Source organism: Balaenoptera physalus (assembly GCF_965194825.1).
Source record: "Balaenoptera physalus genome assembly, chromosome: 20".
Classification (NCBI taxonomy): Eukaryota; Metazoa; Chordata; class Mammalia; order Artiodactyla; family Balaenopteridae; genus Balaenoptera; species Balaenoptera physalus.
Window position 1 is genome coordinate 39658067 of NC_138901.1, and position 26100 is coordinate 39684166.

General features: G+C 38.3%; 2 protein-coding genes and 1 pseudogene across 15 annotated transcripts in view; 2 read left to right on the plus strand and 1 right to left on the minus strand.

The window, feature by feature from the left end:
* PPM1E (protein phosphatase, Mg2+/Mn2+ dependent 1E) overlaps positions 1–19464 on the plus strand; it is a 201642-nt gene extending 182178 nt beyond the window's left edge. The window contains exons 3-7 of one of the 2 annotated variants that reach the window (XM_082440002.1): positions 3857–4056; positions 10350–10538; positions 12934–13077; positions 13316–13409; positions 18188–19464. In XM_082440002.1, the coding sequence (XP_082296128.1) occupies positions 3857–4056; positions 10350–10538; positions 12934–13077; positions 13316–13409; positions 18188–19248 (1688 nt within the window). In that variant the 3' untranslated portion in view covers positions 19249–19464. The remainder of the gene's footprint in view (positions 1–3856; positions 4057–10349; positions 10539–12933; positions 13078–13315; positions 13410–18187) is intronic. The other variant, XM_082440003.1, reaches the window with a different exon arrangement.
* The window catches only part of LOC309649739 (synaptosomal-associated protein 23 pseudogene), a 424755-nt pseudogene that overhangs the window by 169898 nt on the left and 228757 nt on the right, over positions 1–26100 (plus strand). The gene's annotated exons all lie outside the window — the stretch shown is intronic.
* TRIM37 (tripartite motif containing 37) overlaps positions 1–26100 on the minus strand; it is a 282148-nt gene that overhangs the window by 127596 nt on the left and 128452 nt on the right. For 2 of the 12 annotated variants that reach the window (XM_082439944.1, XM_082439946.1), the window contains one exon: positions 16723–17386. The exons of 5 other annotated variants lie outside the window; for them this stretch is intronic. In XM_082439944.1, coding sequence (XP_082296070.1) covers positions 17272–17386 — 115 coding nt within the window. In that variant the 3' untranslated portion in view covers positions 16723–17271. Of the gene's footprint in view, positions 1–16721; positions 17387–21045; positions 23689–23716; positions 24934–26100 lie in introns of those variants that run through there. 5 more of the 12 variants (XM_082439942.1, XM_082439939.1, XM_082439947.1 and 2 more) reach the window with 5 other exon arrangements.

Below are 26100 nucleotides of genomic sequence, written 5' to 3' on the forward strand. Positions count from 1 at the left end.
ACAGATAATCCCATTGCTTTTTAAAATGAATTATCCAATTGCATAGGGAAAGAAGGAAAATTTGCACAGCATAACACTGATACCAAAACTTGCCTAAGACAAAACTAAAATAAGGAATGAGAGATAAGTCTTAGTAATCAATGTAAAAAATCTTAAGTGAAATATTTGTATACTGAGTACAACAATTAATTCATTTAATGAGTATTTTATTGAGGGCTTACTATAGCTTAGCACTGTCCTGGGGAAACAGCAGTGAAAAAAGCAAAAATATTGGGACATTTATTACATAATTTGTATACTAATAGGTCAAAAGAAAAAAACAGAATAATCTCTAAGGATGCCCAAAGAAGCATTTGATAAACTTCAATATTCATTCCTAATTTTTAAAATACACTTAATAGAGTAGAACTAGATGGATACATCTTGGACATTGTAGGACCAAATTTGGCTCAAACCAAAAATCTAGCAGGTATGCTTAAAGTATATACTAAAGAATTTTTTAGTTGCAAGTGACCGCTGGCTTCAGCAAAACAGAATTTATTGGCTACCCTTCAGGTAAGGGCTACACAGCTAGATTCAAGGCTTCACAAGATGTCATAAAGACCTGGCATTTCTCCAACTCTCAGCTGTACTCTTTTTCATTTTGATTTTATTTTCAGGCTCTGTGGGATGGCAAAATGACCGCTAGGAGCACCAGATCTTCATCTGCCCAGGTTCAAAACAAGCAGGAAAATAAGAGTAACTTTACTCAGTTGCTCTTACATAAATCACAGGATTCACTGTAATCAGCCCAGCTTGGGTTATTTCCCTTTCCTGAACGAATAACTATGGCCAGAGGAATGTGGTTCCTAATTGGCTAGACCTGAATAACGTTTTACCCCTAGATGCACATGGACTGAGGGTAGAGAAGGAAATGTTCCTGGTAGAAAGAGGAATGTTTGCTAGGTGGCAAATAACACATTAAAACAAAGTTCTGACTCAGAGTAGCAAATAAATAAAATAACTAGGAATAAATTCAGTAAGAAATAAGAAGGACCTATGTTAAAACTCTATGGAGCAACATAAAAAGGATTTAAGTTTATGAAACAATATAACTTGTTCCTGAATAAGACTTAATATGAAAAAGAAGTCAATTTTTTCCCGCATAACTCTGTAAATTCAATATGATCCCAAACACAATGGCAACATAGTTCCCCCTCAAACTTTGACAAAATAATTAGTTCATTTGGAAGAATAAACATGTCAAACTACACAAGTGACATCTTTTAAAATTAAGAATAATAGGAAAATTAGTCCTTCTTATATTAAAGCACGTTATAAAGTTATAGTAATTTTTAAAGAATGACATCATTGTAGAAACAGTTCAGTGAAGAAGAATTAACAACCAAGAAGCATACAAATATTTTAATATTTTAGTGGTTATTTATATAAGTTTGCTTATTCATTTATTTAGTCAACATCTTATGAGCTCCTGCTATCTGCTAGGTACTGTACTATGACTAATCCAGGACAATTAAGACACAGTCTCTATCTGCAATCTAATTTGGGAAAAGTAGAGTATGGGTGTGAGTCAGATAGACCTGGGATTGAGAATGGTATTGCCTGTTTGTGAAATGTTCCAGAGACATAGAATGTAGCAAATAGTCAATAAATGTTATCCATTGTTTAAAAATGTGGTAAGAGCTATAATAGATGGTGTGAACAAAGACAGATCTAGTGGTTTACTAGATATTAGAGAAAGCTGGTATTGCTTCACTTGACCAATTTAATCTGTCTACAGCAGGGCTGTCCAGTAGACAGCACAATGATGGAAATGTTCTCTACCTGCGTTGTCCATTGTGGTAGCCAGTGGCCATATATAGTTACTGAGTACTTGAAATATAGCTAATGTGACCAAAAAACTGAATTTTAAATTTTATGTAATTTTAGTTAATTTAAGGTTAAATAGCCACATGTAGCTAGTAAGCTACCCAATTGGACAGTAGAGGTATATATACTAAGAGTAATATAAAAAGTAATAATTAAACCAAAGTATGATATAATGTTTTATATTATTATCTGGGAATCTGGGAACTATCCTGATAGTTAGTATCAGTTATTTGTTTCACCCCACCCCATGCTCCCTCAAAGTTTCTTAATTCACTTATTGTTTTGCAATCTTCTGTTGTGATTGAGTCAAATGCACACCCAAATGTAGGGTCTGGATTTGGGGGGATATGCTGTTTCAGAGACCAGATGGGTTGGAGAGATACAAATAGGTAATTGCTGGCTGAAAGAGACAGTCTCTGGTAACTGGTGCTTTAAACAAACAAAAAGATTGGAGTTGCTAAAAACAATCAAAATGTTGGGTTGTCTACTGGCCTCAGTTTTTCCCTCTTATATACACCTCCTCAGGTTGTACTTGCTCTTTGAACTTCTTTTCTCTTTCAAATGTACCCTTGACTTTCAGTTATATAAAAATGTCAAAGGGGACAAAGTCACAAACATGGTTTGCCACCCTGTACTATGTTAATGAGAAAAAGAAAAGCAACAAACACCTTGAGACCAGATTTCTGAATATAGTCACTGAAAGAAGAATTCTGAATAAGAAAACAGGTAAAGTTACAGATTAAGGCAACAGCAGGGTAAAGAATAAAAAAACGGGAATCTAAGTTCCCAGGCCATTCTAGAACACATAGTCTCTCATCTTTGAGATTTGTGCTCTAGATCAGAAGAGGTATGTGCATTACATGTGTGCCCATCTGGCACACATTTTCTCAGGCTGTCAAGCTATATCTGATTTAGTAAAGTAAAAAAAAAAATTTTTTTTTGGAGAATTCTAAATTTTTTTACTTGGGATGTAGGGGGACCCTCTATAATACTGGCCTGAGATAACCTAATCTTCCCTTGGTTATTTCAACAGCTGCAATTTGAGTAGCGGACAGCTTGAGTGGAGATGATGTGAGAAACAATCTCTTCAGTACTATTCAGTGTTGCTTGAAAGGCTTCCACATCTGTCCATCCACTGAGGGATGCAAGGGAGCCTCAGAAGTGGGCTAGTCTGCTCCACTTAATGGGTCAAGTAGTAGACTTACTAGTCTAGGGTGAAGAACCCTCTGATTGCTATCTCCTTTCTTCTATCTAGGGCTATACACATAGACAGAATGTAAGCATGTTTTCCTTAGAGAAATATCAAACTTTTAGACTCATTTGTTAACCTCTTGGTTAAACTATTTAAGCTATTGCCTACCACTTTAATTTAAAAATACATCAAATAACAAAAATATATAATTTAGTTCTGAATTATAATCAGTTACAGGAAAGAAAAGTAAGGGAACTGGAGTGAGGTAAAGGAAAAGGTCAGGAAGAAAGAGAGAGACTAAGACAAATGGTAATCAAAGTAAACTCTTCTTATTCCTGTTGTTTATAAATAAATGATCTATTTTCATAAGGCTTTCATATTCCAATTAGTTGGATGACCACTGTTCATATTTCAGTCATTCTTCTAAGCACAGGGGGCTTGGGTTTCCAGATGATAACCTTGGCAGCCAAACAAAAGTGCTCTGAACTAGATGGTGTTGCCAGAGCACTTCACCGGCTGGAAGAACTCCAGCCTAGGAATAGATCCAGCCCTGCTCAGAGGTTTTCTCCTCATGACATAAGGATATCTTAGTGGCAGCTGCTGGCTGATGATTTTCTACTAGATAGGTTTTCATTTTCTCTCTTCAGAAGCAACATTTCACTTCTCTTGAGAAGGAGGAATTTCTTCTATTAAGGAGGAGCTTGACTAAGGTGACCTACTTCTGTCTTTACCAAGCAGGCAAGTGAAAAGCAGTTTTACAAGGCTGTTCACTGGGGGTTTCTGTTTCTTTCACAGAGATTGAGACAGTGAAATTGGCCCGTTCTGTCTTCAGTAAACTACACGAGATTTGCTGCAGCTGGGTGAAAGACTTCCCTCTCCGCAGGAGACCCCAGCTTTATTATGAGACATCAATCCATGCCATCAAAAACATGCGCAGGAAAATGGAGGACAAACATGTCTGCATTCCTGACTTTAATATGCTCTTCAACCTAGAGGTAAAGGACACTTCTGAAGTGTCAGTGAGATGTGGAAAGCAAAACACCATCACGGGCCTGTTTTCTACCAAGAGAACTTCTAATATATTGTAATAGTATCTCTGATAGGTTCGAATAGGACTAAGGGCAAAGTGGCACAAATTTGCTTCCATTAGATGAAAGGAAAGGAACTATTTTACGTTATTTTGAATAGGTAATGCATTCACATGGTTTAGAATTGGAAAATAAAAATCCCTCTCTTATCCTTGTCTCTCAGACACTTCACATCCCCTCCACGGAGGCAAGCAAACTTACCAGACCTTGTGTAACCTTCCAGAGACATTCTATAAACATATAAACAAAAAAGAAAGCTGTTATATCTCAATAAAGCTGTTTTTAAAAGGAACCTATTTCTATAGTATAATCAAACGTTGTCTATTAAGTTCCCACATTACTATGTTTCTGAAGCAACACAAAACACAAACATAAAAGAATAAATTTAAGACTAAGACAGTTTTCTGATTTCATGTGATTTTACTTTTTAAATCTTGGTTTCTGAGATAGGAAAGTAGCTGGAATTACATTTCATGAATCTCTGTGACTGACAAATTGGATCATATGAGCCTTGTCAACTTAATAACCATTTTCTTGTTATCTTCCTCTTCTTTTTCTATTATGTTAATGCAAACAGAGGTAGGTTTGTTTCCTATGCCTGTCACTTGCTGCTTTTCCTCACTGAAGTCCATAACTTAAAAATTACAATGTAGTGATTTATACAGAGCACACTGTTTCCTTCATTTAGCAGCTAAATTTAAATTTTAGCTGACTGTCAAGGTCTGACAAGCAGTGATAGTGGGCTGGTAACTGGTGCTTACGTTACAAGAAAGATCAGCTGATACCACGCCCACGCAAGTGTAACCCCTAAAGGCTGTGGTGTGATAAGCAGCCTCACATCACTGCACCCGCTTGAAGACTGTACTCAGGTTTGAGGGCATCATGGCTGTTTGTTGACCTGGTTGGTTTTCATTTTGCCTCAAAAATCAACCCAAAGGCCTAACTCAGAAAGGAGCACTTTGCTGTAGTGAAACAGACCTTGAGGGCAATTTGGGAACACATATTTAGAACCTTATAAATTTTCACACCCTTTTAAAAATTTTTTATTTATTTATTTTTGGCTGCATTGGGTCTTCGTTGCTGCGCATGTGCTTTCTCTAGTTGCGGCGAGCCGGGGCTACTCTTCGTTTTGGTTTGCTGGCTTCGCGGGCTTCTCATTGCGGTGGCTTCTCTTGTTGTGGAGCACAGGCTCTAGGCGCACGGGCTTCAGTAGTTGTGGCTCGCGGGCTCTAGGCGCACGGGCTTCAGTAGTTGTGGCTCACAGGCTCTAGGCGCACGGGCTTCAGTAGTTGTGGCTCGTGGGCTCTAGGCGCACGGGCTTCAGTAGTTGTGTGGCTCACAGGCTCTAGACGCACGGGCTTCAGTAGCTGTGGCGCACGGGCTTAGCTGCTCCACGGCATGTGGGATCTTCCTGGACCAGGGCTCGAACCCGTGTCCCCTGCATTGGCAGGTGGATTCTTAACCACTGCGCCACCAGGGAAGCCCCTCACACCCTTTGATTTGATAATTTCACTTTTTAAAAAAAAATTATTTTATGTATTTAATTTTGGCTGCATTGGGTCTTCATTGCTGCGCACGGGCTTTCTCTAGTTGCGGCGAGCGTGGGCTACTCTTCGTTGTGGTGTGCAGGCTTCTCATTGCGGTGGCTTCTCTTGTTGTGGAGCACGGGCTCTAGGCTCACAGGCTTCAGTAATTGTGGCTCGCGGGCTCTACAGCGCAGGCTCAGTAGTTGTGGTGCACAGGCTTAGTTGCTCTGCGGCATGTGGGATCTTCCCGGACCAGGGCTCGAACCCGTGTCCCCTGCATTGGCAGGCGGATTCTTAACCACTGCGCCACCAGGGAAACCCGATAATTTCACTTTTACTTTTATAAGGTAAAAGAAATGCAGAAAATTCTTACATATGTTTTGTTTGACAAATGTTTTACACAACATAGTCAATAATAAAAAATTGGAAATGATCTGAGTCATATATAGGAAATGATTACTATGATATGCTCATAAGATGTATAGTACTTATCCATTTAAATAATGACTTGGGGGAAATGCTAATGATATGGCAAATAACAAAAAGCAGGATATAAAATTTTGTGTACATTATGATTCTAATTTTATTTTATTAAAAATTTATATTTATAGAAAAAAGACTGGTTATCTGTGGATGGTGGGATTAGAGATATATATTTCCTTTGTACACTTCTTTATTAGTCCAAATAAACATACATTATCTTTTTTTAAAAACTGAAGTATAGTTGATTTACAATGTTGTGTTCGTTTCTGGTGTACAGCAAGGTGATTCAGTTATTTTATATGTATATATATCCTGAAGAATACATATATATATTCTTTTCCAGATTCTTTTCCATTATGCCTTATTACAGGGTATTGAATATAGTTCCCTGTGCTACACAGTAGGACCTTGTTGTTTATCAGTTTTATGTATTATAGTTTGTATCTGCTAGTCCCAAACTCCTAGTTTAGTTCTCCCCACCCACTTTCCCCTTTGGTAACCATAAGTTTGCTTTCTATGTCTGTGAGTCTGTTTCTGTTTCATAAATAAGTTCATTTGTGTCATATTTTAGATTCTACATATAAGTGATATATGGTATTTGTCTTTCTCTGTCTGACTTACTTCACTTAGTATGATAATCTCTAGGTCCATCTATGTTGCTGCAAATGGCATTATTTCATTCTTTTTTTTATGGCTGAGTAATATTCCATTATACACACACACCCCAACACACAGACACACTCACACACATACCACATCTTTATTCATTCATCTGTCGATGGACATTTAAGTTGCTTCCATAGACATACATTATCTTTATAACAGGGAAGACATCAGTATTTTTTTTAAAAGAGATCCACTTGGCTCCTTTGTTTCTTCTTATGTTATATTGTTTAAGAATCTCCTCACCAATCTCACACTGTTTAAAGTTATATTCTCATGCCCACATAAAGCTATTATTGCCCCCTTCCTCTTTGTGATGATCCCATATCAGTCCACTCATCATTTAAAAACTGCTTGGATGAATGGGGAGATTGGGATTGACATATATATACACTAATCTGTATAAAATGGATAACTAATAAGAACCTGCTGTATAAAAAAATAAATAAAATTCAAAAATTCAAAAAAAACCCAAAAACCAAAAAAAACTGCTTGGACATGCAGTTTTTCAATTTTACCCTTATCCTGCCAATTGAGCTGTTTAAAAATGAGTACATTAAAATAATTTACCGCTATTTATTTTAAATAAGAATTTTTTATCGAGGTATTTTGATTTATAATTAGTTTCAGGTGTGCAATATAGTGATTCAAAATTTTTATAGATTATAGTCCATTTAAAGTTATTATAAAATATTGGCTATATTCCCTGTGCTATACATTATATCCTTGTAGCTTATTTATTTTATATATAGTCATTTGTGTCTCTTAATCCCCTACCCTTACATTGCCCCCCCTTCCCTCTCCCTGTTGGTAACCACTAGGTTTGTTCACTGTATCTGTGAGCCTATTTCCATTTTGTTATATTCATTTCTTTTATTTTTTAAATTGCACATACAAGTGATAACATACAGTATTTGTCTTTCTGTGTCTGACTTGTTTCACTAAACCTAATGCCCTCCAAGTCTATCCATGTTGTTGCAAATAGCAAAATTACCTTCTTTTTTATGGCTGAGCACTATTCAATTTTGTGTGTGTGTGTGTGTGTATGTGTATGCATACACACCACATCTCTTTATCCCTTTTTTAAAAATTGAAGTATAGTTGATTTACATTATAATATTAGTTTCAAGTGTACAGCATAGTGATTCAGTATTTTTATAGATTATATTCCATTAAAAGTTATTAGAAGAATAATGGCTATAATTCCCTGTACTATATAATATTTCCTTGTTGCTTATTTATTTTATACATAGTAGTTTATATCTCTTAATCCTATATCCCTATCTCACCCCTCCCCTCTTCCCATTCCCCACTGGTAACCACTAGTTTTCTATATCTGTGAGTCTGTTTCTGTTTTATTATATACATGTTTGGTTTATTTTTTAGATTCTACATATAAGTGATATCATATAGTATTTGTCTTTCCCTGTTTGACTTATTTCACTAAGCATAATATTCTATAGGTCTATCTGTGTTGCTGCAAATGGCAGAATTTCTTTTTTATGGCTGAATAATATATATATATATTTCACATCTTCTTTATCCGCTCATCTATTGATGGACACTTGGGTTGTTTCCTTATCTTGGCAATTGTAAACAGTGCTGCTATGAACATTGAGGTGCATGTATCTTTTTGAGTTAGTGTTTTTGTTTTTTCTGGATATATACCCAGGAATGGAATTGCTGGATCATGTGGTAGTTCTATTTTTAGTTTTTTGAGGAACATCCATATTGTTCTCCACAGTGGCTGCATCAGTTTACATTCCCACCAACAGTGTAGGAGGTTCCCTTTTCTCTACATTCTCTCCAACATTTGTTGTGTTCTTCCTAATGATGGCCATTCAGATAGGTGTGAGGTGATAGCTCACTGTTCTTTTGATTTGCATTTCTCTGATAATTAGCGATGTTGAGCGTCTTTTCATATGCCTGTTAGTCATCTGTGTATCTTCTTTGGAAAAATGTCTATTCAGGTCTTCTGCCCATTTTTTTTGATTGGGTTATTTGGGTTTTTTTGATTGACTTGTATAACTATTTATATATATATAAATATATTTATATTTTATATATTTAATATATTTTAATATATTATATATATATTTAATATGTTTTAACATATTATATATATTTTAATATAGTTTGGATATTACCCCCTTGTCGAAAAATGAGTATTTCTTTAGTACAAGGTAGAAATTCTACATGTCAAGACTTTTTTTCTAAAGAGTTCTGTTTATCAATGTCATCTTCAATGGCATTATAGGTGGTTTGATTATATTGCTAAATTAACTAGTTGTAATAATCTGTATTAGATATAGATTTCATAATATTAGTTTGTATCATTACTCTATGGACATTTATATTTGGTACTTTTGTAAATGTAGTAGTTCGTTTAAAAAGAACTTTTTCAAAGCACAAATACACCTGTTGTTTTAGTATATTTTAGTAGTCCTTCCAAATCCCCATGAGATACCAACTCATCCCTACCTAACAGATGAAAAAACAAGCACAAGAAGATTATATGCTTTACTCTGTATATTTTATTCACTTTGAATGACAGGGCCTGGACTCAACTGAACTCTCCAAGAGCCCAAGGAAGAAGTCACAGCTTCCAAATGAAAATCATTAGTGTTGCCTAAAAGGAGCCCAGAACTCAGTGAGAGTTCAGTGAGTTACAGATCTCCTAAGTGAGCTAGAGCTGAGATTTAAACACTTGAGTTGAAGAGAAAGAAAAAACTAAGTATTTAATGAGTTAAATGTACTCTTGTGATTAGGCTTCCATTGTCAAGACAAGTCACAGGTTTGGAAGACTCTCTTCTGGCAGTTGCCATAGGGCTTCGAGCAGAGGGTGAGCTAGGAAATGTGAAGCTACATCTTGAATTAGGGGATTAGGTAAAGACATATAGACATCTGATGTGGTTCAAGTTTGGGTAACCAATTTAGAGACTGTGTTATTTATGGTGAGAATACAATGTGACCATGAATGACTTATGAAGGCGATATTATAGTTTAGAAGTATGTGTATGCTTTCATTTTCTCTGCGTATTTTAAACAGTCTAACATAATTGGCCTCGTGCTTGGAAGGCCAGTTATTTCCTATTGTTCTCAGTTTCTAATTTTATTATTAAAGTACTTTCATTTTGACAAAAATCCTCAATCCAGAACAGCCTTTGCTTAATTCCTCCTCATATCTTCTCTTTCTCCCCCTCCCCACAACTTATAACAGCAACTTTGAAGCCAATGTATGTAGGTGGTTTCCATGGTACAAGACAACAGCTTTCACAGTGAGAGAGGGCACTTCAGCCTGAGCTAATTGGGCATGATGTGTTCCAGTGTTCTGGTGTGTAAACACAGATGCCCTAATGTTGCAGGTATTTTAGCATTTGATCAGGCACGTCAGAAAAGGGAAACATTTAGTCTCATTATCTGGGTGACAAAGCAGTGGAGGAGGATGGGCAGCAGTGCGGGGGATTGGCTCATTTTGAGTCATGCTACGCCTAACTCCCTTAACTGTTTCTGTGTTCCTATTGACAGGACCAGGAAGAACAAGCTTACTTTGCAGTGTTTGATGGCCATGGGGGAGTGGACGCTGCCATTTATGCCTCCATTCACCTGCATGTTAACTTAGTACGCCAGGAGATGTTCCCCCATGATCCTGCTGAGGCCCTGTGCCGGGCCTTCCGGGTCACTGACGAGCGGTTTGTACAGAAGGCAGCCAGGGAGGTATGCCGTTTCCACATAAATTCCAGCCATGATGCATTAGCTGAGATCTACTTGTTCTGTGGTTAAAAGGCTATTTTGGATTTTCTCTTGTGGTAGACATTGTTTACAGCTCTCTTCCAAACTATATTCTTGACACACAGTATTGGATTGTTGTAGTTCTAACTCCCTCTTTAGGAATAGATTTAGTGGGGTGCTATGATGTACTGTATAGAAACTCCCAAGCTATAATTTTCTAGAAAGCCAGTCCATTGCTGGATTTGGCAGGTGACTTTTATCTTATTCACCATTGCCTGTCAGGTTCACACCAGGACCATCTCTCTAAGCAGACTTTTGCTGACAAAATCTGGCTATGGTGGTTAAAACAGTGGTCTATAAAAGAGAAACAGAAGCTGGGATTTCTCCATACAGTTGGTTCTAAATGGGTTGGCAGTGTTTTGCTGTGTATCTCTTGAAGAAAGTTTTGCTTGGAGAGAGTGAATCCTTAGATGATCCTTGAACTGATTTTCTCTTAACAGGAAGAAAGGTCAGAGCTCATGTCCTGACTTCTTAAGGTTAATCAGACCTAAGGTTTTACTATGAACGAATGACAGGGGCTCTAAATTAAGATCTAAAAGTAAAAATTTTAATCTATTATCATTCTGGGCATTGGTACACAATTAACTACAGGACTTTATATTCATTTCCAACTAGGGACTAACAGAAAGAGAATAACTTTTAATTTTAAAAAGTAATTGCAGAATTATATACACACAGAAAATACGACTCCTGCCCTATGACTTAAACATTAACTCTTTTTGAAATGGACTTGGAGAGAACAGGGTAATCATTGAATCCTTTTCTTTGATCTCATAGTTACACTACACAGCAACAGTGGGGTTTGGAATTAATGAAGCAATAATTCAGAACTACTTGGTGTTAAGGAAGGGCAATATTCTCTATCTCCCCACCTGCACCCCAGGTTTAGATTAATATGCAAATCCAACAGTAGTAACCACTATGGTCTGCAAATAGAGGTGGGGCTAGAAAACAAAATACAGTTGTTGACCTCAGACTTTGCCAGTCTGTGGCGGGCCGGCACTGCTTGGCTCTGCCTGCCTTGGAGCTGCCGGCTGTCATCATTCTGACCGAGGACAAGACCTGGCCCCTGAGAGGTGATCTGTAAATCATCAACGTGAAACTAAGAGAATCACCTTGTCTTCTTCATCCTCCGTCCTATCCCTTTTCCTCTGTGTCCTCAAAATCACGGCTTTTTTTCTGACCGTGTTCACCTCATTTGCTTTGCCAATGATGCTAGTGTCTCTTAGTCTTGCCAACAGTTCTCGTGAATAATTTAGGTTTGTCTCAGCAGTTACTTTTCTCCTTCTTGTGCTTCCATGTGCTGCTAACTGCTGGGAAGAAAGGAGCTATTCCTGTTGTGCAGCAGCCCTGCCTCCTGTTCTCTCTGGGGCATATGTACTGAAGTGTCTTTATCGTGTGTTCCAGGGGGCTGAGGTTTTGAACATTCTGTGTGGGAAGACATTTTATTGGTGGGTGAGGATTTTTAACAAACTTTCCCTATATAGGGAAAATGAGAAGTTGTTTTCTCATTGGATACAAGGGGCCTTCTACCATCTTGACGCATTGGTTCTAATTTAGGCCAAGTCCTTAGTAACAGAAAGTCATGCTCGTTTGGTAGTGACTCATGTCAAATGGAGATGTCATTTTAGGATAGTAGTATCAAGACATTAAGTACAGTGGTACTGAGCTATTGTGATGAAATTCCAGGCTGTTTGTTTTTTTTATGCAATGTTCCAAAAGCAAAGGCCCCTAAAATTATTGTAGGAGATTTTATTTTTGTTTTTTAAAGGTACAAGCAACTTAGCACTCCAGGGAATGTATGTAATCTCTTGGCTCCTGTTTTAATATCCAGAGTATGCAAGCATTTGTTGTGTACACACCAGAGGCTTTGTATGTTATTTGGTAAAGCCAGGACTCTCCCCCTGACCATACAGTAGGTCAGTAACAAAACAGAGACCAGAGTATGGAAACCTTGACTCTTAAGGATTGATACAGTGGCTTAGCACTGGACTAGGAGGAAAAAATTTCAGTTCTGTTCTAATCAGTTACCTGATCTTGGGCAAGTCACATAACCTGCCATAGTACCTGTGTGTAAAAAGGAATTGATAATTGTCTCTGCCTTGCATATCACAGATAAAATGGATCTGTATGTGTGTGTGCACATATAAATACATACAAGCACATAAGAATGCATTGAGAAATGGGAATTGCTATTTATGAAATCGAGTTATTAGTAGTCTAGCTTCCAACTGAAAAGTTTGTATTACCTATAAATTGCTTCTCAATGAGAATTTGATGTCTACTTATTTTTACTGACTCTTATTTAAATTACTTTCAGAGCTTAAGATGCGGGACCACAGGAGTGGTGACTTTTATCAGAGGCAACATGCTACATGTGGCCTGGGTAGGTGATTCGCAAGTTATGCTTGTGAGAAAGGGCCAAGCTGTTGAACTAATGAAGCCACACAAACCGGACAGAGAGGTAAGTATGGTCTGTTCTGTTAGGGCACATGCCACAAAGGCAGTTTTCTAGTCACTGATTTTCACTTATTATTATAATTATCACCATTATCTCAGTAACCATGCCCACCTTCCAAAGGAAAAATAAAGAGAACCCTTTCCAGGAAGCTGATGAGTAATATATCTGTTGTTTACTGTTAAGGTAGATGAATAAATCCTGAATCCAATTATTTGCTTCTTTCTATTACATTACTGTGCAGGATGAAAAGCAGCGAATTGAGGCCCTTGGAGGTTGTGTAGTCTGGTTTGGTGCCTGGAGGGTGAATGGAAGTCTGTCGGTCTCCAGAGCTATTGGTAGGAAAAACCGATTAATTTTTGTTTCTCCAAACTTCCTTTTCCAGAACACTGTCTTATATTAATCTGATACAACAAGGGAACCTGAGATAATAACAGATTTTCAGAATGCTTATTACTGTTTAAAATAACATTTGGATAATGCTTCTTTTAATTAATTATTTAACCTACTCATTTATATAAATTCCATTCTTAAAAGAGAACTATATTAAGAAATGTTCTCTTACTAGTTTCTTTTTTTTTTTTTTTTTTAATGGAAACCTTTAATCTTTGGCATACAAATCTGCTTAAAACCACAGTGATCCTCATTTTTCATTCCATTTTGGGTCATACTTAGCTTAAATCAGTACTTTCCATAAAATAGAAGCTTCCCCCCCATATTTTACCTTGCTTATATCTTTAATTTTTTCAATGAATTCTAAAATAACACAAATAATGTGCTTTTTAGATGAAAACAATTTTTACTATATTAAAATTAGAAAACTAATTTTATTATATGTGGAATGTAGTAATTTGTCAGATAACCCTAGGGTTTCAGCGAATCTGCTTCCCTGGACCTGAATTCTTTAAAAGAAGGGGAAGTCGATAAAACTCTCTGTCTAAAATTGAGTGAGTAAACAGCTAAGCTGTTTGGACAAAATGCAAAGGTGTAGTTCAAAGAATTGGCCTATAGTACTGTTTCTGTCTGTTTCACTTTTGCACCTGGGTCTATTGCTTTAGGCTTCATGGCTCAGCTTCACTTTGTTTTTTTTAAAAAGAACAAATCAATGTGCGTGTGTCTATATGGGTGGTATGCATATATGCATATATACTGCAGTTCTCAGTCACTGCCTCCTAAATAAATGAAGTAGTTTGACATAGGGATAACATGGATAAATGGAATTGAGGTCTAATCCCCAAATTTTGCTTATCATTACCAGAATATTCCAGGAACATTAACAAAATCTCAAAGGACTGATTTCAGTTTCACCACTGATGTGATTTCCCTCCTGCTCTTTGGGAAGGTGCTGGCAAGCTGTGAAGTGGCCCAAATGGGAGCAGCAGAGGCTGAGAGAGAAGGAGGAAGCTCAAAGGTTCTGCAGTACCTCTTGAAAAACTGAGAGCTGGCCTTACCTTAGACTGAGGGAGTTATTAGGAACTCTGGAATAAGGCCAAAGGGGAGAAATTTCTGATTTCTAAAACACACCCTCAAATAGAATTATTTTTGACAACTCCAACCAAAGACCTCTTCTCTTGATCTGTCTGTGTCCGAGTATTGAGAGGTAACTTTAATGCTTGTTATAGAACCAACTTTATCCTAGAGGATACTTGTCATTTCTTGCTTCTAAAAATATGACACAAGGGGGAAAAGCAGGGAAAGAATGTCCTTGAATAAGTGACAATCTAAGAGAAAAACAGGCTGACTTCAGAGAGGAAGTGACTTCTGAAGTGGACATGGAGGATAGTATGCAGAGAAGGACATGCCAGGTGTGGCGAATACAAACACATGGGCATCTCAAAGGGCATGTCTTGTTTTAGGAACAGTGACAAGTGCAGGAGGCTGGGGCAGAGGGTGGGAGTGGGAAGAGGTAAGTGTTGGCACCAGAGTGCAAAGGGGCTTAAATGCCAGGCTAAGTGTCTGGACTTTGCCAGGTGAATAAGACGAGGGCCCATGTGGTCAGGTTTGTATTTATAAATATTTGTAATAATCATGGAAGACGAACTAGAGTAGAAAGCCTAGATGAGAGGTCATTCAGGAGGCTGTTGATACAATTTGTTTCAGAGATAAGGACAGCTAAAAAAGGGATACAGAGGAGGGTATAAATTGATGAGACAGAAACGACAGTTTGTGGGGGAAGAGGAAAGTTAACTTCCAGGTTTCGGACTTGTGTGACTGAGAAGATGATAAAACATTTGTAATAAAGCAGCAGCGGCAGTTTGGGAGTGGGGAGGAGGGCAGATAATGAGTTCATTTTGGACATATTTTATATTCTAGGTGCCTGTGGGATATCTTGGAAGAGATAATTTATATGAAATTGGAAATACAGATCTGGAGCTTAGCAGAGTTCTGAGTTAGAGACAGAGATATGGGAATTCATCCCATTTTGACAATAATATTAGCAACCTGTGAAGTGATATATATGTGTGTGTGTGTGTGTGTGTGTGTGTGTGTATTAGTTGAAACTACAGGAATGGATGACATTGCCCAGGAATATTTAGTGTGAAGAGAGACCAAGGATGAGACTCATTACTTGTTGTAGAATAACATGAAGTCATGCTCTCTGGGTTTGTATCTTGGCTCTGCCACTTTACCAGCTGTGGGTCTTGAGAAATTTACTGCACTTCTCTGTATCTATTTGTCCCTTTGTAAAGGAGGAATAGTAACAGTACCTAACTCATAGGGTTTCTGTATTAAATGGCATAATACACACACCACACTTAGAACCCTGCCTGGCACAGTCTTAGCACACAATGATTTTTGGTGATTTTAAGTGAAGGAGCCAGTGAAGAAAATCAGGAAGGGATCAGAGACATAGAAATGGGGTATCACAGATGCTGGGGAAGGGGGTTTCTAGGAGTATGTAGTCAACAGGGTCAAATGCTGCAGAGGTCAAGTCATAGAATTTTGAAAATAGAAAATGGTTGTGGATATAGGTGAATCACTAAAGATTTTTTTTTTTTAAGTCGGGAGGAGGAATTGAGGGAATTCGGGCCTGATAGACTGAATTTTCTTTGAAGTAGGAAATTAGGCCATCTACCAAAATCCAGTTAACTTAATTGGAAAGAGCTGAAGAATGTGAGAAAGATTTGGAAAGCTCGTGGAATAAAATAGGGGCTAAATAAGGACATGAAAAAGGACTCCTGGGACTTCCCTGGTGGCACAGTGGTTAAGAATCTGCCTGCCAATGCAGGGGACACGGGTTCGAGCCCTGGTCCAGGAAGATCCCACATGCCGTGGAGCAACTAAGCCCGTGCGCCACAACTACTAAGCCTGCGCTCTAGGGCCCGCGAGCCACAACTACTGAGCCCACACTCCACAACTACTGAAGCCCACATGCCTAGAGCCTGTGCTCCGCAACAAGAGAAGCCACCGCAATGAGAAGCCCGCGTGCCGCAACAAAGAGTAGCCCCCGCTCGCCGCAACTAGAGGAAGCCAGGGCACAGCAATGAAGACCCAACACAGCCAAAAATAAATAAATAAATTTTAAAAAAAGAAAAAGGACTCCTGAACAGAGTTCAACTCTACTCAGAAAGTAAATAACACTTAACACTTTAAAAATAAAACACTTTTCAACTGTTTCTCCCCATGAGCCAAAGTTGACAAGAGGCATGATATGTTTTCTAGCATATGGAGAGAGGAGGTTTAAGACAAAAGGATGTTGCCATTTCTACAATGAAATGGATAATCATGCCCTCCCACCAAATTTGGGGGCGAAATGTCATTAATTTGACATCCAACAGTAGATCAGGTGAAAAGCCAGAATTTTGGCAGCATTTTCTCTGTGCAGATCTTTGTATGTTCTGTTCCAAACTAACAGTTGCAGTAGCCTTTTAATTGAAGCACTAAAACAAGATTTTTGGGAACAGTATGACTCAGATCACATTTATTTTTAGAGTTGGAATTCAGAAAATAATGATGGTAATAATACAGTCAGGTGGAGCAGGGAATGGCGAAATTTAGTGAAGTGGATTGGTGGAGGACGCTGACTCCCCGTGACTGGAAGTGTTAATTAGCTGTAACAGGCTATTGGGAGGTGCCACAGTATAGCAGTGAAGTTGACGAAATCAAAACCGTACTTGAGGAAGATGGTTCTGGCTACCTTAGTCTGTGAAAAAGACTAGTTTCTTACCTTGTAGATAAACTAACCCAGATAGTTAAATATTAAGTAAGTATCTGTTGTTCAGGGTATCCCGTCACGCAGCCTGCTGGATAGGGTATGTGGCCCACAGTGGTTCTAGCAGAGTTATCCACAGGGTTCCCATTGAGCTTTTTGGGCCTATCTGAGGATTAAACAGGGATGTGAAATATTGGAGAGAACTTTACTTGGGTAGGAGAGAACCTGTAACAGATATCAGAAACAGTGACAACATGGCCACATCGTTTAAGTAAGTATACGTAACTTCATTTTATCTTCCCCTAGTCAGATAGTTCAGTTTCAGTACAATAAAATGGACAGGAACGAAGAGGGTTTGTAAGTAACAAGTGCTGAGATCCGGATGCGGGCAGTCTGACCCCAGGGCTTGCATCGTTAACCACTAGGCTATATGCTACCACTTTAAGAATGATAAAGCATCTTGTAAAAAAAATTTTTTTCAAACTACTGTTTGCCAGTGAACTGTGATACCCTAAACTAGGAACTATTGCTCAATACTCCATGTTTTTTATGTAAAGAAGTAAATCAGTATCCCCTGTAGTAATGTTATTTGGTTACCCAACAGGCGAAGGACCTGTTTGCTAAGGCTCTCTTCAAGTACTAAAGGAAAACAACGAATATAAACAAGCAAGGGATCTGGAAGTGCTCTGGATCTGAAAGTTCCAAAATGCACTGTAGATGGTCAATTATCTCCGTAATCTGGTGACAGAAACCTAGCTTAGTTGGGCCCCAGGTCTCCAGTCTGTTGCCCCTCCAAGCACCCAATATTCAACTACAAATTACTCCCTAACAGTTACCTCTGTATCTTTGCTGATACTGTTCCCTCAACAGAGGACCCTTCTCTGCTTAGGACATTTGAGCTGGCCGTAAACATTTTTACATGCAAGATAAACCAAAATCTGACCTATTTTCTGATTCCCACAGGAGATGCTGAACATAAGCCATATATCTGTGGGGATGCAGATTCTGCCTCTACCGTTTTGGACGGAACTGAAGACTACCTCATTCTGGCCTGTGATGGCTTCTATGACACCGTGAACCCTGATGAGGCAGTGAAAGTTGTTTCTGACCACTTGAAGGAGAATAACGGAGACAGCAGCATGGTTGCCCACAAATTAGTGGCATCAGCTCGTGATGCTGGGTCAAGTGATAACATCACTGTCATTGTGGTGTTCCTGAGGGACATGAACAAAGCTGTAAATGTTAGTGAGGAATCAGATTGGACAGAGAACTCTTTTCAAGGAGGGCAAGAAGATGGTGGGGATGATAAGGAGAATCATGGAGAGTGCAAACGCCCTTGGCCTCAGCACCAGTGCTCAGCACCAGCCGATCTAGGCTATGAGGGGCGTGTGGATTCATTCACTGATAGAACTAGCCTGAGCCCAGGGTCCCAAATCAACGTGCTGGAAGACCCAGGCTACCTAGATCTCACACAAATAGAAGCAAGCAAACCTCACAGTGCCCAGTTTTTGCCACCAGTTGAGATGTTTGGTCCTGGTGCACCAAAGAAAGCAAATCTTATTAATGAGCTAATAATGGAGAAAAAATCAGTTCAATCATCATTGCCTGAACGGAGTGGTGCTGGAGAGTTTCCCTCTTCTTTTAATTTGGGTTCAGCAGGGCAGCAGATATGCAGAATGGAGAGCTTGTCTCCTGTTTGTTCTAGGTTGGAAAATGAACAGTTCAAATTCCTGGGAAAGAGAGTTTCTAGATTGTCTCGTTTACACTACCACTACTCAAAGAGGCGGCACGGATTCAGGTTTAATCCAAAGTTTTATTCTTTTCTCTCTGCTCGAGAGCCTTCCCACAAAACAGGCACTAGTCTGTCCTCACTTATTCGAAGTGGGAAGAGAAATAGGATGTTAAGAAGTTCTCTGCCATGGAGACAAAATAGTTGGAAAGGGTACAGTGAAAACATGATGGGGAAGCTTAAAAAGAGTAATGCTATTCCATACCCAGCTCTTCCCTGGAGCTTTAAAATATAATAAATAACTTTCTCTTTAAAGTAGGCTAGCTAGCTCTCCCCCAATAAAAGCATCACTATCAGAGTAGAAACAAGGTAGACATTTCTGAAATATTGTGTGCTTCATTATGATGAGCCATGGATGGCTCAACTCTTAAATGTAAATAGATCTCTAGGAAACTCACTACAGTGTTTTCAATCTAATAAAAAAGTACTGGCGGTTTCACTAGCAAATTTATACACCTGGTCCCAGTGACGTGTCTCTGTACCTACGTACCACCCCCACCCCATGACCCGTTCACGTCACTAGTGGAAGCTTGCGAGTTGGTTATTTCAGTCAGGAGATACAGTGTTGAAATCTCACGGCAGGTGAAATCTGTTCTGATGTGCCTAATATATCTCTGGAAAACTTAATGCAGAATAAGATCTAGTTGGGGAATGTTCCTCAAAAGACTGGGGACTATGAGGGAAAGCCCCTCCCCTTTTTTTGGTAGGTAAAAGGCTAAAAGCCACATGGATTTTAACTGGTAACAATGAAAAGTAGAAAACTAGTGTAAAAATGTCATATTCTCAGACTTGTGAGGTGGTATATAGTCAAACAGATTCACTAATTTTTTCCTGTAACATAAAAGACCAACAATGAAAATTGTTTGAATTAAAAAGTATTTCCTAGGGCTGTAGCTATTTGGGAGTTTCATAACCTGTTATGGTGCTTTTGACGGAATTATTATTATTTTTTAGAAGACTGCTGTCAATTGGTTTTAACCTATGACGCTAATGTGTTTTTCACTGTACCTTCATCTCAGGAGTAAAACTTCTTTAATGGAGATGATTTCAGGTACAAATATACTAGAATCAAGTTGCCATTTTAAAAGAAAATCAAATAGTATTTCTATTTTTTTCTGCTTTTTTTTAAAAAAAAGTTCAGACAGCAAAGGCATGTACTACGATCAAATAAAAAGTGGTGTTGGAGAATGAAAAATATTAGTTTTAACTTCTCTAAAATTGTTTCCCCCAAGGGAATGAAATAATTGGTGTGGAAGAGGCTGAAAGTACTGCCTAAAGTGAGCCCAGAGGCCAAGTGCAAAGGAGACTGCAGATTACTGCAGCTGAGGTCTGTTTAGTTGTACATTTGAGTCCGGCAGCTTCAGACCAAATAGTACACGTTTCTCTCTTTTCAATATTTATTTACATTTGACATTCTGAAATTGTCTGCTTTTTGTCATTTCTACAGTTTCAGGTCAGAACCATATCTGCAACTAGAGGCGGCAAATAAACTAATAATCAGATTCATTCAGTGAAGCAGCCTGATTCTTTGAGAATCGTGAGTGTCTCCACGTGACATTTTCCCCTCCCCCAGTCGAGCACGGAGCAGCCTCGCCAATGCGCAGGAGCTGCCTGCTGCAGGGCTCACTCCCTCATCCTGTTGGGAGGTGCTAAATGCTCTTGCTGAGAAACGTGCACTGAGCAATCCCGTTTTAACATAATACTAACACACTAATACTAATTACTTTATGTTCCCCAGACTCAAAATGGAGGACTAAAAGATTCCTGGATCTTAAAAACGTAGAGGACTGTAGCGTATTTTGGGGTGCCAGTGTAGCTGTATCAAACAAACAAAAACAGATTCACTTTAGCAACAGATTGATAATCTACAGATTTTACTTTTTAAAATTTGGATGTAAGCAGAGATTTTCAGTATTTGTTTTCCCTTATTTTGACGTCATTTCTTCTCGTCTTGTGACACTTGGCTGAGGAGGAGGGGCACCCGTGGCTCCAACCGTGGGCACCGGAGTCTGTTCACCGTCCTGACGCAGAGCACGGGTATATATTCTAGCCCAAAGCACTAAGCTAAGTTAAAACATTTTTAAAGACTTTTCTATAGTTGTCTATTGCTAATGATTTTGATCAGAATAAAGAAGGTGAAAGGAAATAAGGTACAAGTGACAGGTTTTTTCAGTGGGGAAAAATGGTTGGATGAAATTGGGACTAAGAGACCACATCTTTAAGGGTCTGAATTTTGTAGGTGTAACTACATAAGCAGTGTTAACTCCATTTCTGATACCAGTAGCCCTCTAGAAAATAAAGCAAAGTAGTTCTAGTGTGGTCACGTTATAAGCCAATATTGTAAAAAATAGCAACTACTATTCATTTGTTCATGACATGCATATTTATAGAATAGTTAGGTACCACTTGTAAGGTAAGTCCTTTAAAATTCTATAATACATATTAAAGTAGTGGTTATTGGTCTGATATGTACTGCTCTTGGTTCTATAAACTAGATAAAAAGCAGTGCTTTGTGAAATGCAGTGTTATATCTTAATGCCACTGGTGATAGAAAGTAGTTCCCTTCAGTTCAAATCCTGTGCCCTCATCTGCTGCTTGCTGACGTAAGCAATAAGTCCCCCCTCTTACTAATGGTATCTACACGTTTCTGTAACTTGTATTTAATGATGGTGTATCTGGTGATTGTAAAAATATTAGACAGATATAAAAGTATATAATATATATTAACCGTTAATGCTGAGGTACAGTCTGTGAATTACGTGTTTTGTACTTTTATTCATTGTGTAATTTAGTGATGGTGGAAGTTCTACATTCAATCCTTAAGATGGCAGTATCCCTTTTACAGTTTAACATGATCTGCATCAACTTGTTTGCTTGCTAAGGTTTTGTTTGTTAGAATAGGAAATAATAAATATAAAAAAGAAAGTGCAGTACTGGTTAGGGAAACAGACTTCAAGTCACTAACTGAAGTCAATACAAACTCCTTGTACATTCACTGTGAGTTTCAAAGGGAATCAGTCCCTAATTTAAAGGTTTCCTTTGTTCACTTTCGGGATGTGTGCTTTTGAGGGATATCTGAGGTTAAGCAACATTACAGCACCACACACTGGGGCTATTAATCCCATTTAGGTCTGTACTGAAAAGGATGGTGGAAATACATGTATATATCTTTTCTTTACCTAAAAGTGCCATCCATTGTCCTTGAATTAATATAAAGTTACTGTTGCATTTAATTTAACTAGGAGGATCCTCGAAAGTTAACACCTTTTCCAAGGACAATGTCAACAATGTCAATGTCTACACTGAGTCTGATTCTGACCACATTTATAGTGGTACTACAATGTCAACATGGTGGTATAGTGTCACACTGCATCTTCATGACAACCATACTCCTTTGTTGGAACACTGTGCCAGTAAGAAGCGCAACATCCAACGGGCAGATGAAATGATGCATAAAGAAGTTAAGTGTTTACAGATAAAACTGCTGTGGTTCAAGTACTTCCTTCCCCATCAAAGGCTTGCTGAGGCTTTGTAAGAAAGTGATCTAAATTATTATTTTAATGTTTGTTTAAACATAATTCGTTCACTCAGTGATCATTCACACCGAAGCAATGCCATAAAAGTTTTGGTCATACCATAATTTAGGAGAATTATTCTTTGGATCATAAATTAGAAAAAGAAAGAACATGCTTCTTTTCACCTTTTAAAATCACATGACGTTAAAGGACAAATACGCACTCTTCTGTTCTGACCCGTGAATAGCTTAAATGCTTTTTTCCAAAACAAGATACTGCCAGTGTTACGACTATTTCCCAGAAATGGTACTGTGTTGAAAAATAATTATTGTTACTTCCTCTAGCAGCATTTTATCTTCTGTTTTAAAGACTATTTATATTATACTAATTAGAGAATATGAAATAAGATAGGGAGCTCCAGACTGACACAGCAGTTGTTCTGGAAAAGGAAAATACTCTGATAAACTTTGATGCATGAGATAATGTACAGACACGTCAGTGTTACCTCTTACTCTAGGTGCTCTTTGGTGAGAGACAGGCTTTGTTCTCTTGTTCATGACATTTCTCTGCAAAGAATTCTCTATGGAGTGGAGCAAATGAAGTGAATCATTTCTTACCAAGCAAATTTATCAATTTATAAATCTTCTCTACAACTCACTTTTGAGTTCAGTTGTAATCATGAGTGATCCTTCATATTTTATTAAAACTGTTCATTCAGGTAAGAAGTATGTTCACATTTTGCCAATATCTTAATAAAACCCAGCAACTTAAAACCACTAGGCAATTGTCTTTTTATTCAAAGGAAGGTTACTTAGTGCTGGGATTTAGGTTGATTCCCTCAGAACTGAAATTAAAATCCTAAGGTGGCAGTTTTCTAAACTTTAAAGTGGGAACATTTTAAAAAGAAAGTTTGCTAAGTGCTGCTACAACTGTTATTCCCTCCCCAGAAAAACCAGAAGAGATATATCTCATCTTACACGTTTCCCCCATCAGTTTAATGTTGGGGGCAGGGGGTTATCCTAAAATAGATGCATGAGGAACAGGACCTGCCAACGGCTAAGTGCTGACTCCTCCAATCTCCCAACTACTTTATTCTTCAAACTCTGCGTCCAGCCCAAGTTCTTCCCTCTCCCTTAAGTCTTTCCCCTTTTTGTTTCAAACTGGAAGAAAGGAAATAATCAGGTGAATTGTGGCTGAAAGTCTGTTAGGAAGAGTAACAGGAGATAAAAAGAGAAAGAAAGGACAATGTGGGGGACAAATAAAGCTGATAAAACAAGACATCTCCATCTAAGGGAATGGCATTAAACCTGAAAAATAAGTAAACCTAATCAATACACTGCATTCTTACACTCCTCTCCCCACCATAGTTATAACAACCTTAAACTCCTAATTACATTAAATTCATTCAAGTACTTAGTATGACTTTATATAGAACCCAAAGAAAGAATAATTGAGAAAACAAAGTGAAGGTCTGCAAGAATCATGTATTTGCAAGAGTTTGCTAAAGCAGGGAATGAAAGAAAAGCAATATTTTGCTAAGTATTATTTATACTTGAAAAAAATCCCCTATTAGTATTCTTAGTTCAAAAGGAACATCTCTTTCGGAAGCAGTAGCACACAGCAAGATATTAAGCAAACCACTAAGTATACTGAACTCATTTGAATTTAATAGAAATTTATCTAAATTACCAAATTATCCAGTATGATTGCCTGAAATAAGGTGTTTAATTGTTCATTTTCTTTTTCCATTACAAGTTTGTCCTCTGTCATTTTAACAGCAATTAGTAAAGAACACTCTTCTATTGCACTTTAGGAAAACCTACTTCTGCTTGGCCAAGGAATAATCTCATAGAAGAGCCTTTTTAATTTATATTTCAAACAAATCTAATTCCTCTCAGACCCAAAACTGTTAAGTGGTGATCAGGAGAAAAGTGCTCTCGTCCTGAGCAGCTGAGTTTAGCATCCCTCTTATGCTGAGTCTAAGACCCCCAGTCATGAAACCTCCAGATGAGATGTGCCCTGCTTCATGGTGCAAGCAGGGGCCCTCACACACAGGTTCTGATTTTTCTTATCCTGCTTTAGGACTAGGGAAAAAATAAATGTGAAATATGTCAGGAATTATATGTATTTGGAGAAACCATCTTTCAAATGAGTAACTGGAATTTAACCAAAGATGAAAAAGTTGTCCCTGCCAGTTGTTACACTGGGAGATCCTGGAGCTAGGGCATTCAGGGTGGGCAATTAAGCCAAATAAGAGTTGCTATGGGATCAAATGAAACTGAATAGCAGGGAGGCCTATGGAGTAGGCTTTCCTAAATGCACATAAGGAGACAGACTTAACTGCCCTGCAGGACTCAGGCAAGGGCTCTGGCTGGGCAGAGGCTCTGCAGGAATGGAAGAGAAGACTCTCTAATAGGAAAAAACACATAAATGTGCCAAGTGGAGAAAAAGGTTTTTAGAAACAGAGCAGACCATATAATTTATGTCCCAAACTATACAATGACGGATGTCACCATTTGCTCTTAACCCTCCCTAGACAGAATTTTAAAACTTCTATGAAACTTCCGTAAGACTATGAAGCCATGTATGGGTTAATGTGGGAACTAGCGATAAATGAGGGGAAATCTAAAAATATCACTATGAAAAGACTAAAAGGAACACAAACACACACATGGCTCTTTCAGTTTTGTACTTCCCAAATTTTCTATAATCTTATCACCTTTATAATTAAAAGAAAAATAAAAAATTCTTTTGGATAGAAAACTAAGAATGGCTCATTACTTTCTGAATTGTGAATGTGAAATTAATTACACTTACTTTTTAATTCAAACAATATAATTATATATATTTTGAAAACCGCAGTACTTCCAGCTTCCAATTCTGAAATGTAGAGCTAAAGGGAATATTGCTTCCACCCTTACAAAAGAAAAAAAAAAAAAAAAAAAAGTCCAGATTAACTTCAAATTATGACTTTTTTCAAACCCATCAGAAAGCTGAGGTTGCAACTGGCCCAAATCTAAAGAGGGGCGGCAGGCACCTGCCGGGAAGGATGAGCCATCAGCACTAGTCTCCATAGGGTAGCTGTAAGCAGACACCGGAAAGAACTGTTTAGCATGAGTTAGTAATGAACTGGTGCTGGCAGGACAGCGGGAAGTCCTGGCAGCTGCAGAAATTAGTGGAGTCTGCACTCTCTTGCAAACTCTACCAGGTGCTCAAAGAAAAGATTAGAAACAGCCCTAAGGGTCAACTGTGGTGCAGACCCAGCAGTGGGATGTAGGAGAGTCAAGAAACTATCAGACCCTTTCTCCCATCTCTCCTACATAAATGTTATTCTATGGGGGAAAAGGGCCACAAATGCTGCCACCCTTAGGGTACCTGTGAAAAGTCGCTGCAGCTGATGAAAGGGAACAGGGAAGAAAAACCCTACTCTGGGGGAGGTAGGAATATCACCGGGTCTACAACTAGCTGTGGAGGGGCAAGTGAATCAAGACACAGTAAACTGAAACACACAGTGCCTAAAGCTTCCCCTTAATCCGAGAATGTCAGTCCCTCCCCTGCCTCCAGTCAAGCTT